The sequence below is a fragment of the Salvelinus sp. IW2-2015 genome, unplaced genomic scaffold (assembly GCF_002910315.2).
Source record: "Salvelinus sp. IW2-2015 unplaced genomic scaffold, ASM291031v2 Un_scaffold534, whole genome shotgun sequence".
Lineage (NCBI taxonomy): Eukaryota > Metazoa > Chordata > Actinopteri > Salmoniformes > Salmonidae > Salvelinus > Salvelinus sp. IW2-2015.
The window spans coordinates 122,365-136,039 of record NW_019942568.1 but is presented as its reverse complement, the minus strand read 5'-3'; the positions used below and the strand labels follow the sequence as shown (position 1 = coordinate 136,039).

General features: G+C 42.9%; 1 protein-coding gene across 9 annotated transcripts in view; it reads left to right on the top strand.

Annotated features, from left to right (window-relative positions):
- LOC112068459 (pleckstrin homology domain-containing family A member 5) overlaps nucleotides 1-13,675 on the top strand; it is a 131,562-nt gene that overhangs the window by 74,856 nt on the left and 43,031 nt on the right. For all 9 annotated transcript variants that reach the window (XM_070438162.1, XM_024135624.2, XM_024135626.2 and 6 more), the window contains 5 exons: nucleotides 103-475; nucleotides 4,628-4,839; nucleotides 7,959-8,231; nucleotides 8,439-8,703; nucleotides 8,940-9,023. In XM_070438162.1, the coding sequence (XP_070294263.1) occupies nucleotides 103-475; nucleotides 4,628-4,839; nucleotides 7,959-8,231; nucleotides 8,439-8,703; nucleotides 8,940-9,023 (1,207 nt within the window). The remainder of the gene's footprint in view (nucleotides 1-102; nucleotides 476-4,627; nucleotides 4,840-7,958; nucleotides 8,232-8,438; nucleotides 8,704-8,939; nucleotides 9,024-13,675) is intronic.

Genomic DNA, 13,675 nt, shown 5'->3' with positions numbered 1-13,675 from the left:
CCTCCCCTAATCTTCCTCCTCCCCTTCCTCCTCCTCCCATTCTATCCCATCCTCCTCCCATCCTCCTCCTCCCATCCTCTCTCCCTCTTTCCATCTCTCCAGCAGGTTACTAAAAGTAGAACAGTGCCGTCCTCAGGACTTCAGTAACCACATTACCCAGAACCACCGACCAGTCCTAACCCGACCAGTGATCCAGAACAACGAGCGGAACCAAGCTGAGGCTGAGCGGGAACGGGAACTTTACACCGTTGCCGCCATAACCACGGTAACCTCCACCGAGGAGAAGGGGAACAGGAAGCAGTGTGACGCGGAGCGCTACGGTTTCCAGAAAGAAGGGGCAGAGAGAGACCGTCCGCTTACTAAGATCAACAGCATCAAACTACAGCCGGACCAGGCAGCAGCTGTTGCTGCGAACATCCGAGATGGATCCCCACGACAGGCAGACACACCAGACGGGCTCTACAGATACCCACAGGTGAACACAAGATATACAAATGGACATAAGAACCAGTGGTGGAAAAAGTACTTGAGTAAAAGTAAAGATACCTTAATAGAAAATTACTCAAGTAAAAGTGACTCACACAGTAAGTTAGTACTTGAGTAAAAGTCTAAAAGTCTAAATATACTTAAGTATTAAAAGTAAAAATATGAATAATTAAAAATTCCTTATATTAAGCAAACCAGACTGCACAATTAAAAACTTTTTTTTTTATGGATAGCCAGGGGCACACTCTAACAGTCAGACATAAATTAGAAATGATGCATTTGTGTTTAGTGAGTCCGCCAGATCAGAGGCAGTAAGGATGACCGGGGAGGTTCTGTTGATAAGGGTATGAATTGGACCATTTTCTGTCCCACTAAGCATTCAAAATGTAACGAGTACTTTTGGGTGTCAGGGAAAATGTAAGGAGTTAAAAGTACATTATTTTCTTTAAGACTGTAGTGAAAGTAAAAGTTGTCAAAAATATAAATAGTAAAGTACAGATACCCCAAAAAACGACTTAATTATTACTTTAAAATATTTTTTACTTAAGTACTTTACACCACTGATAAGAACAGAGCACTAGCTTGAAGTCAGCCATACCTACTTAACAACACTGTTAAATGAACACTTAAGCTGTGACTGACCCTGATATTTATTCTATGATACTGATCAAGACTGTCGCTGATGATCAAGACTGTCGCTGATGATCAAGACTGTCCTTGATGGCATTTTCAACACATACACTATACAGTACCAGTCAAAAGCTTGGACACACCTACTCATTCCAGGGTTTTTCTTTATTTTTACTATTTTCTACATTGTAGAATAACAGTGAAGACATCAAAACTATGAATAACACATCATGTAGTAACCATGTAGGAATCATGTAGTAACCAGTCAATCCGAAACATTTCAAGAACTTTGAACGTTTCTTCAAGAGCAGTCGCAAAAACCATCAAGCGCTATGTTGACGGCCACAGGAACAGAAGAACCAGAGATACATCTGATGCAGATGATAAGTTCATTAAAGTTACCAGCCTCAAAAATCGTCAATTAACTGCACCTCAGATTGCACTTAACAGACACATTTCAACATCAACTGTTCAGAGGAGACTGCGTGAATCAGGCCTTCATGGTCGAATTGTTGCAAAGAAACCACTACTAAAGTACACCAATAATAAGAAGAGACTTGCTTGGGCCAAGCAATGGACATTAGACTGGTGGAAATCTGTCCTTTGGTTTGATGAGTCCAAATTTGAGATTTTTGGTTCCAACCGCCATGTCTTTGTGAGACGCAGAGTACATGAATGGATGATCTCTGCATGTGTGATTCCCACCGTGAAGCATGGAGGAGGAGGTGTGATGGTGTGGGGATGCTTTGCTGGTGACACTGTCTGTGATTTATTTAGAATTCAAGACACACTTGACCAGCATGGCTACCACAGCATTCTGCAGCGATATGCCATCCCATCTGGTTTGCCCTTAGTGGGACTATCATTTTTTTCTACAAGAAAATTACCCAAAACACACCTCCGGGCTTTGTAAGGGGCATTTGACCATGAAGGAAAGTGACGGAGTGCTGCATCAGATGACCTGGCCTCCACAATCACCCGACCTCAACCCAGTTGAGATGGTTTGAGATAAGTTGGACCGCAGAGTGAAGGAAAAGCAGCCAACAAGTGCTCAGCATATGTGGGAACTCCTTCAAGACTGTTTTGGTTTCTACATGATTCCATATGTGTTATTTCATAGTTTTGATGTCTTCACTATTATTCTACAATGTAGACATTTTTTAAAAATAAAGAAAAACCCTTGAATGAGTAGGTGTGTCCAAACTTTTGACTGGTACTGTATATACAAAAGTTTGTGGACCCTCCTTCAAATTAGTGGATTTGGCTATTTCAGCCAGACCCGTTGCTGACAGGTGTATAAAATCGAGCAAACGGGCCAGGCAATCTCTATAGACAAACATTGGCAGTAGAATGGCCTTACTGAAGAGCTCAGAGACTTTCAACTTGGCACCGTCATAGGATGCCACCTTTCCAACAAGTCAGTTTGTTAAATTTCTGCCATGCTAGAGCTTCCCCGGTCAACTGTAAGTGCTGGTATTGTGAAGTGGAAACGTCTAGAAGCTCAACGACTCAGCCGCGATGAACGGGACCGCAGAGTGCTGAAGAACATAAGCACGTAAACATCGTCTGTCCTCGGTTGCAACACTCACTACCGAGTTCCAAACTGCCTCTGGAACCAACGTTAGCACAATAACTGTTCATCAGGAGCTTTATACTCTGAAGGATCCGCCCCTTGTTTTCCCTTTAAGCAAGGATATGCATATTATTGGTACCAGTTGAAAGGAAACACTTTGAAGTTTGTGGAAATGTGAAAGAAATGTAGGATAATATAACACAATAGATCTGGTAAAAGATAATACAAAGAAAAAACCAACCGTTATTTTTTATTTTTTTTTACCATCTTTGAAATGCAAGAGAAAGGCCTTAATGTATTATTCCAGCCCAGGTGCAATGTAGATTTTGGCCACTAGATGGCAGCGGTGTATGTGCAAAGTTTTAGACTGATGCAATGAACCATTGCATTTTTACTAAAAATGTTGTATCAAGACTGCCCAAATGTGCCTCATTTGTTTGTTATTAAATGGGTTTCCATGGCCGAGCAGCTGCACAAAGGCCTAATTTCACCATGCGCAATGCCATGCGTCGGCTTGAGTGGTGTAAAGCTCGCCGCCATTGGACTCTGGAGCAGTGGAAACGCGTTCCCTGAAGTGATGAGTCACACTTCACCATCTGGCAGTCTGACTGCCGAATCTGGGTTTGGCGGTTGCCAGGAGAACGATACCTGCCCCAATGCATAGAGCCAACTGTAAAGTTTGGTGTAGGATGAATAATGGTCTGGGGCTGTTTATAATGGTTTGGGCTAGGCCCCTTAGTTCCAGTGAATGGAAATCTTAACGCTACAGCATATAATGACATTCTAAACGATTCTGTGCTTCCAACTTTGTGGCAGCATTTTGGGAAAGGCCCTTTCCTGTTTCAGCATGACTATGCCCCCGTGCACAAAGCGAGGTCCATACAGAAATGCTTTGTCGAGATTGGTGTGGAAAAACTTGACTGGCCTGCACCGAGCCCTTATCTCAACCACATCAAACACCTTTGGGATGAATTGGAACGCCAACTGCGAGCCAGGCCTAATCGCCCAACATCAGTGCCCGACCTCACTAATGCTCGTGGCTGAATGGAAACAAGTCCCCTCAGCAATGTTCCAACATCTAGTGGAAAGCCTTCAAAGAAGAGTGGAGGATGTTATAGCAGCAAAGGGGGAACCAACACCATATTAATGCCCATGATTTTGGAACGAGATGTTCGACGAGCAGGTGTACACATACTTTTGGTTTTTGTGGTGTAGTTCTGCGCTATAGATCGAATCAGAGTTAGATTATTTGTTACATTGTATTATTTTCATTTGGTCCAGTTGGTTTCACATTCTCTTTGGTTTTCCAACAACATTCTGGAGGAAAACAGTGCAATAGGCGCTCTAACTGCGACGTGCAGGGCCTAGGCTATATTCAGTAGCCTATGTCCCCTGTATTGCCCCTGCCACCCCTAATTATGCACTCATAAAGGCACTGCTACTCACAAAATGTTTCAAAGATATCAAGTTGTGATAATGTGTCATCAAATGCTCACAGTCAAACAATTGATATTACTGCAAGCCTCTCGTTCTTTTCTTGTGTTTGGTCCGGACTGCGTTCACACCTGCAACGAACCTTACCATGGTACAAATGGAGAATGACCGAGACCACTCTTTTTGAGTGAACCACAGTACGACTTTTGGTGCTCTTCTGAGTGTGGCTAGTGTATTCACACCAGTCCAAACTAACCGAACTAAGGGGGTAAATGCACCAGAGTTTGGTAAAACTGCTCCAAAACTGAAGGCCCCCTTAATGATATAAATTCTATTGCTGTTGTTTCCTTTATTGGTATACTCTATTTTATGTAATTTTTATTAGTTGAAACATTGTTCATTGTAAATTGCAGCTGCAGTCTTTTATTGTAAATGTCAACCATTTCAAGGAGAGCTTGTGGTATTTCTACAATGTGAGAATAATCTTTGAATTTCAAACTCTAGGTGAACGGGTCCGGGGACCAGAGCCCAGAGGAGATGATGGCCCACCCCGAGCCCAACCAGACTCCCTCCATCCTGGGTAGCATGACTCGTACCCCCCAGTACCCCCAGCAAGAGCCTGAGCCCAGGGCCCTGACCAGGACCAGCTCCATGCAGCAGCTGGAACAGTGGGTCCGCACACAGAGAGTACGCAACCAGGACGACGACACTAGAAGGTGGGTGGGTGGGTATTTTCTTGGTGTCCCAAGATGTTATCTCAGAGACCTTGAAATGTTGTATGTATTCCTGGACTGAACAAATAATTCCGGAATATAAAGTCAATTCAGAAGCCTATACAGTAAAAGACTGCATGAACTGCCTCAGTTCCTTCAGTTCTGGTGCAGTTAAAAAAAAAATGTTGTGTTAATTTTTTACACATTGTTCACTGACCTCTCTGGTACTTTTTCAGACCCACAAAATAGTGTGACAGCGTCCTCTCTTTGATCCAAACCCTTTTAGAAATGTAAAGCCCTCTGTAGTTTCCTACTTTTTGATTCCAGTCACACTGACCAGACTAGAAGACATACGGTAGGCCTACCATTGATGCCGGATGTATGAGAGTATGCTCCTGTCTTCAGTGCAGTAGAGGTTATTGTAGGACAGTCAATTGTGTATTGTTCTTTCTGGACTGGAAGAAAAATGGATCAATACAGTATTCTTCATCTTATAGCCTGTATCATCTGACAGCAGAGGAAAGAGAGGGGTGAAAGTGAACTTCTCTTAGTCCTGTTATAAATTCTGAATCATGCAGCAGCCCAGCACCAGCATCTCGTGACAGAACGCGCGCGTGTGTATGTGTGTGTGTGTGTGTGGCCAGTCAGCAGGGATCCTGTTTCTCTCGCTCATCATTAGCTAGCAACCTCACCAGCGCCTTTAGCACAGTTCACAGTCTGAATAAGCTTTATATTTTTACAAAACACTGCAGTTTAAAGCACCTCTTTTTTACAAAACAAGAATGACAATTATTATATCTACTTTCAGTAGACATCCATTATTTTAAGCCACACATATTTGGCATGAACTATGACATCTCCCCGAAACCAAGCAGGCAGCAGCATTTGCAAACTCTACAGTTTGAAGTGCGTATTAAAGTGAGAATAGTCATTCAGCAATATGAGATCATTGCTGGGTGTTTGGATTTCAGTATTGTGTTAAATCTGTACCTCGAGCCAAACAGAACAGATAGGAACTCATAAATCATTCATGGTAATGCAGTAAACCACAGAGCTGCAGAGGTAAACAATGACAGTACAGTGGGCAGAGGACGAGAGATGGACTGACTAACCGACTGCTCATCTGGGTAAAGTTTGTGTTCATTAGGCACCAAACTGAATAAAATGGACTGAAACAGGGAGGAATTATCTGGTCTAATAAGACAAAAAGACATTTTCAGAGTCAAAATGTTTTGCTACCGTGCCTTACTGAACACAACCCAGGGCTTGCCCGCTTAATTGGGGGGAAGAATGCTCAGCTTGACCCATCCAGCCAGATCCTTCAGAGCATCTCCTCATCTTAATTTGGGATATGGCCTGATTTCTCCATCTAGACAGCAGCCACTTAATTGTTTGGTCCATCTGAACTCCTACTTCTCCAGCAGTGTGTGTTTGTGTGTGTGTGTGTGTGTGTGTGTGTGTGTGCGTGCGTGCGTGCGTGTGTGCGTGCGTGCTCTGTTTACCATTACTGGGCATAAATGGTCTCCATGCCTCACCCCACCCTGTTCCACCGCAGCAGTCACACATGATGCTTCATTTCCCCTGAGTTCAGTAGCAGTCTCCAGTCTCTAGTTGCGTTATCCAGCATCTGTAAGTGAGGGTAATAGCCAGAGCAGCCTATCTTTTTTTTCTGTCTCTGGCTATCTCTCAGTCTCTATCTGCACTGTCTCTGACCTGTGCAAATATTTTTGCTTGGTAGAATAATCGTATTTGTCTTAAGTGTGTTTCTTCTCTTTCCTTTCGAGCATGTCGGTGTGCGCGCACGTATGCTCACACACTTCACACTTCTCAAACACCATGGTGTGTTTATCATATCTGTTGCACACACACACATGGGTTATGGCAGCTGACAAATTATTCAAATGAACAGTGGCTAATGGTTCATAGCACAGATGAACTCACCACAAGGTTGGACAAAAAATGTCATCTGGATTTCAGCTTGGAAAATGTGTCGTTAACAGTGTGTGTATGCACTCGCTCCAGGAACAGAGCATCACTGCCGTTAGATGCGTCTCTGACTGTGATGTTGGCAGTCTGTTACTCTGTTAGATTCACACCCCCAGGATAGTGGTGAGAAGTTTTACAATTGAAGCTGCTGGCTGTTAGCTTGTTTATAAAGTTTCATAGATACAGAGTTTGCTAAGGAGAGGAAGTCTGTAACTCTTCATTGAGTGTATTTATCCTCCAGGGATGTGGTTTCTTCATCCTCTGCATACAGTGCATTCGGAAAGTATTCAGACCCATTGACTTTTTCCACACATTTTGTTACTTTACAGCCTTCTTCTAAAATGTATAACATCGTTTTTTCCCTCATTTAATCTATGTCCAATACCACATAATGACAAAGCAAAACAGATTTTTTTTAAATGTTTGCAAATGTATTAAAAGTAAAAAACTGAAATCACATGAACATAAGTATTCAGACCCTTTACTCAGTACTTTCTTGAAGCACCTTTGGCATTTGTATTCGGTCATGTCATGTCATGTCATGTCAGGTCATGTTTCTGGTCGCTTTGCCATGATTAAAAGCAGTGGTTCGGGCTTTCAGTTTTGCGCAAATGCTGCCATCAATCCACGGTTTCTGGTTAGGGAAGGTTTTAATAGTCACCGTGGGTACAACATCACTGATGCACTTGCTAATAAACTCGCTGAACAAGTCAGCATATACATCAATGTTGTTGTCTGAGGCTATCTGGAACATATCCCAGTCCACGTGATCAAAGCAATCTTGAAGCGTAGAATTCGATTGGTCGGACCAGCGTTGGGGCGGCAGGTAGCCTAGTGGTTAGAGTGTTGGACTAGTAACTGAAAGGTTGCAAGATTGAATCCCAGAGCTGACAAGGTAAAAATCTGTCGTTCTGCCACTGAACAAGGCAGTTAACCCACTGTTCCTAGGCAGTCATTGAAAATAAGAATTTGTTCTTAACTGACTTGCCTTGTTAAATAAAGGTAAAAAAATAAAAACAGACCTGAGCATGGGCGTTTACTGTTTTAGTTTCTGTCTATAGGCTGGGAGCAACAAAATGGAGTTGTGGTCAGATTTGTCTTGATCACATCTCTGATCCTCCTCTTTCTCTTCTCAGTATCATGTCGTACCAGACCCTGCCTAGGAACATGCCCAGCCACCGGGCACCTCCAGGCATGTCCCACTGCGGGGACCCTGGCTACCGTACCTTACCCAGGAACAGCATGGTGCGGCCGGACAGTATCTCCAGCATGTCCCCTACCATATACGACCAGGCCCTAGGCATGGGGCTGGGCCTGGGGATCTCGCCTGCAGACAAGAGGCGCTCCATGAGGGACGACACCATGTGGCAGCTGTACGAGTGGCAGCAGAGAATGGGCTACACTCCCAGGTAGGCATGAGACTTTAGAAATATAATTTCTAGATTTGGAATTCCCATTCAAGTTAATGTTTTGTAATGCTGGACCGTCAGCCATATTGAGTGTACCCATGAGTGCACCAGTCAAATTGCAGCGGTCTGAATTGGAATTTCTATTGACTTCCTGAATTGATGGAATTGAAATGAAATGTACCCTAAGCAGTATAATGTCACACCTAGCCCCAGGCCAACGTCGTCCACGCCCGGGCCGTATGGGACCCTGCCCAGCCCCAAGACCATGATCAACTTGTCTGAGCACCAGGGTGACAGTCAACAATCTATCCCCCCCTCGCCTTCCCACGGCTCCTTGTCCATGTACGGGGGCTACTCGCCCCTCCGCTCCTCCTACAACCACAGCTCCACTAGGTCAGAAGTGGGCTTGCCTGTATACCAGGGGGATATCACTATAGACAGGAGACACAGCAGGACATCCCACCTCAATAAGGTGAGAGGACTAGTATGGACCTGGGTCTTCTAACACCTGGCTGTATTCAGTATTTTTGCAACGTGACATGAGTATCAACGATTCTTATTGAACAATTGCAGGAAGTTCCTCCATGGTCCAGTTTGTTTTCAACCTTTTGGTGCATAATGAACACAACCCTGGCCAGCAATGGGAATGTATGCTTGCTGAATATTCCCCTGATTGAATACAACCCTGCCTCTCTCTCTCTTCTCCAGTATGCCTACCCACCTGACAGGAGGCCAATGCCAGCTGGGATCCCTGTCCAGACCATCACTGCCCAATCTCTGCAAGGCAAAACAGTCAGTTCCCTTCCCTCTCTCCTTCTTTCCCTCCCTCTTGTCTGGTCTGGCCTACTGTACCCTGCCCTTGGCCTTGATACACAGTCAGGCTCACTTCTGTGATATATCGTCTACTTATAACACTAATAAAACATTTAAAATTGATTGGTTGATTAAAGTAAGGAAATACAGTATGTTTTCCAAGCACTAGCTGCAGTTTTGGAATAATAGATGTGTCTCATCTATTTTAGGCTTTTTGCAAACGCAGCTACAGTGTGCCTAGGCAGGTTCCAGAATGAAATATGCAACCAAAACATTGTTTTGATGAAGGCAAATAGCGTATTCATTAGTCAAAGGGCCTACTTTTTTAAATGATTAACAAAAGCCTGCCTACCAAGTTTAAGCTCATAAATCAAACACAGTGCAAAACTCCAATACCTTGACTTTGTTGTCCTTAAGCCATTTTGCCACAACTTTGGAAGTATGCTTGGGGTCATTGTCCATTTGGAAGACCCATTTGCAACCAAGCTTTAACTTCCTGACTGAAGTTGAGATGTTGCTTCAATATATCCACATAATTTTCCTGCCACATGATGCCATCTATTTTGTGAAGTGCACCAATCCCTCCTGCAGCAATGCACCCCCACAACATGATGCTGCTACCCCCGTGCTACACGGTTGGGATGGTATTCTTCGGCTCGCAAGTCTCCCCCTTTTTCCTCCAAACATAACGATGGTCATTATGGCCAATCAGTTCTATTTTTGTTTCATCTTACCAGAGGACATTTCTCCAAAAAGTATGATCTCTCGTGTCCCCATGTGCAGTTGCAAACCGTAGTCTGGCTTTTTTATGGCGGTTTTGGAGCAGTAGCTTCTTCCTTGCTGAGCGGCCTTTCAGGTTATGTCGATATAGGACTCGTTTTACTGTGGATATAGATACTTTTGTACCTGTTTCCTGCAGCATCTTCACAAGGTCCTTTGCTGTTGTTCTGGGATTGATTTGCACTTTTCGCACCAAAGTACTTTCATGTCTAGGAGACAGAACGCGTCTCCTTCCTGAGCGGTATGTCACCTGCGTGGTCCCATGGTGTTTATACTTGCATACTATTTTTTGTACAGATGAACGTGGTACCTTCAGGCATTTGGAAATTGCTTCCAAAGGATGAACTAGACTTGTGGAGGTCTACAATTTTTTTTCTGAGGTCTTGGCTGATTTCTTTTGATTTTCCCATGATGTCAAGCAAAGAGGCACTGGGTTTCAAGGTAGGCCTTGAAATACATCCACAGCTACACCTTCAATTGACTGAAACGATGTCAATTAGCCTATCAGAAGCTTCTAAATCCATGACATCATTTTCTGGAATTTTCCAAGCTGTTTAAAGGGACAGTCAACTTTGTGTGTGTAAACTTCTGACCCACTGGAATTGTGGAACAGTGAATTATAAGTGAAATAATCTATCTGTAAACAATTGTTGGAAAAATTACTTGTGTCATGCACAAAGTACATTTGCCAAAACTATAGTTTGTTAACAAGAAATTTGTGGAGTGGTTGAAAAACGAGTTTTAATGACTCCAACCTAAGTGTATGTAAACTTCCGACTTCAACTATACAGTGGGGAGAACAAGTATTTGATACACTGCCGATTTTGCAGGTTTTCCTACTTACAAAGCATGTAGAGGTCTGTACTTTTTATCATAGGTACCACTTCAACTGTGAGAGACGGAATCTAAAACATAAAATACAGAAACATCACATTGTTATGATTTTTAAGTAATTAATTTGCATTTTATTGCGATGAATAAGTAATTTGATCAACTCTACCAACCAGATAAGAATCCGGCTGCTCACAGACCTGTTAGTTTTTTTCTTTAAGCAGCCTCCTGTTCTCCACTCATTACCTGTATTAACTGCAGCCTGTTTGAACTCTGTTACCTGTATAAAAGACACCTGTCCACACACTCAATCCAAACGACTCCAACTCTCCACAATGGGCAGACCAGAGAAGCTGTGTAAGGACATCAGGGATAAAATTGTAGACCTGAACAAGGCTGGGAATGGGCTACAGGACAATACGGGAGCAGCTTTGGGGAAGCACAACTGTTGGCGCAATTATTAGAAAATGGAAGAAGTTGAAGATGAGGGGTCAATCACGCCTCGGTCTGCGTCCCATGCAAGATCTCACCCTCGTGGGCATCAATGATCATGGGGAAGGTGAGGGATCAGCCCAGAACTACACGGGCAGGACCTGGTCAATGACCTGAAGAGAGCTGGGACCACAGTCCTCAAAGAAAACCATTATAGTACCACCCGTCACTGGGATTAAAATCCTGCAGCACACGCAAGGGTCCCCTGCGTCAGCCAGCGCATGTCCCAGGCCCGTCTGAAGTTTGCCAATGACCATTTGGATGATCCAGAGGAGGAATGGGAGAAGGTCCATGTGGTTCTGATGAGACAAAAAATAGAGCTTTTTTTGGTCTAACTCCACTCGCCGTGTTTGGAGGAAGATAGAAGGATTGAGTACCACCACCATGTGACCCAGACACGCATCCCAACCGTGAAGCCATGAGTGGAAACATCATTCTTTGGGATGCTTTTTTCTGCAAGGGGACAGGGACGACTGCACCGTATTGAGGGGGGATGGATGGGGCCATGGATCGCGAGATCTTGGCCAACCACTCCTTCCCTCAGTAAGAGCAATTGAAGAATGGGTCGCGGCTGGGTCTTCCAGCATGACACGACCCGAAACACACAGCCAGGGCACTAAGGAGTGGCTCGTAAGAAGCATCTCAAGGTCCTGGAGTGGCTAGCCAGTCTCCAGCCCCTGAACCCAATAGAAAATCTTTGGAGGGAGCTGAAAGCCGTATTGCCAGCGACAGCCCCGAAACCTGAAGGATCTGGAGAAGGTCTTATGGGGGAGTGGGCCAAAATTCCTGCTGCAGTGTGTGGTAAACCTGGTCAAGAACTACAGGAAACGTATGAATTCTTGTAATTGCAAACAATGGTTTTCTGTAGACCAAATATTAAGTTCTGCTTTTCTGATGTATCAAATACTTATGTCATGCAATAAAATGCAAATTAATTACTTAAAAATCATACAATGTGATTTTCTGTATTTTTGTTTTAGATTCCGTCTCTCACAGTTGAAGTGTACCTATGATAAAAATTACAGACCTCTACATGCTTTGTAAGTAGGAAAACCTGCAAAATCGGCAGTGTATCAAATACTTGTTCTCCCCACTGTATATCATTCTATTGGTTGCAAGAAAATGTGAAGTTTTGAACCCAGTGTCGTTTTGCGTATCAGTTCATAAACCATGTGCCATGGAATCGGTACGTCGAAAATCTCTTCCCAACTATTTTGCAATCTATATGGCAGCTCTATATGGCAGTACTTTATATTTATCACCATTTTCTTTAAACAATTATGGTCTTTAACGCAGGGCCGACAGACAAGTTCCCTACTTTCCCCCCTTTCCACTTTCCTCTTCCATTTTTGCAGTAAACCTGCAATTAGTTGCTTGTAATTTTGGGTAGAGCAGACATTTCCATAAATGTTTGTTTGCTGCATGTGTGACATAACAACACCAGTCCTATTATGATATCATTTAGAAAGATGATACTTAAAAAAAATAATATTTTTTTACGTTTTTATATCTATTAGTATTTGAATTTAACCATAACATTTGTTGTATTATTTGTTCTGTTTTTTTCTCTCAGGTGGATTAAATTGGAATTGCAACCAACTTTCTATGGCTTGGTTTAAAAATAGCGATATTTCCTTTTCAAATAACTGAAAGTGTTGAAACCTGAATAACTTTTGTATGACTGAAGCCTTAAGTGAGAGATCTAATGCTTTAATATTTAATAATTTCTGTCCTCCGAATTCATATTCCTTATACGGCTTGCCATTCCAAATACGATTGAATATTTTTTTCTCATATAATTTAAATAACTGTTCGCTAGGTGTGGGCAATACCATAATCAAATACAGTAGGTAAACTGGGATATGACTAAAGAGATTAATCTGATTTTTCCACAAATAGACAGGTATTTTCCTTTTCATGGTAGCTAGATCTTATCTATTTTTGCTAACTTTAAATTGAAATTTATTGGAAACAGATAATTTATTTGTTCAGGGATATGTATACTGAGTATGTCCACATCACCATCAGACCATTTTATTGGTAATCTACACGGTAATGTAAAAGTTGTATTTTTTAGTTATCCAATACCTAATATAGTACACATCATAATTTCTTGTAATCCAGAGAGGTTAGAACAATTGTCTAGATCCTCTATGAGGCTGTGGAGGGATTCTAATTGTGGATTTAAAAGAAAACATGAATCATCAGCGTACAATGACACCTTTGTTTTTAATCCCTGGATTTCTAACCCCTTGATATTATTGTTGGATTGTTTTCAATCCTTATCCCAGTCTGTCCTTCCTTATCCCAGTCTGCTGTTCCCACATGCTTCAAGAGGGCCACCATTGTTCCTGTTCCCAAGAAAGCTAAGGTAACTGCGCTAAACGACTACCGCCCCGTAGCACTCACTTCCGTCATCATGAAGTGCTTTGAGAGACTAGTCAAGGACCATATCACCTCCACCCTACCGGACACCCTAGACCCACTCCAATTTGCTTACCGACCCAATAGGTCCACAGACGACGCAA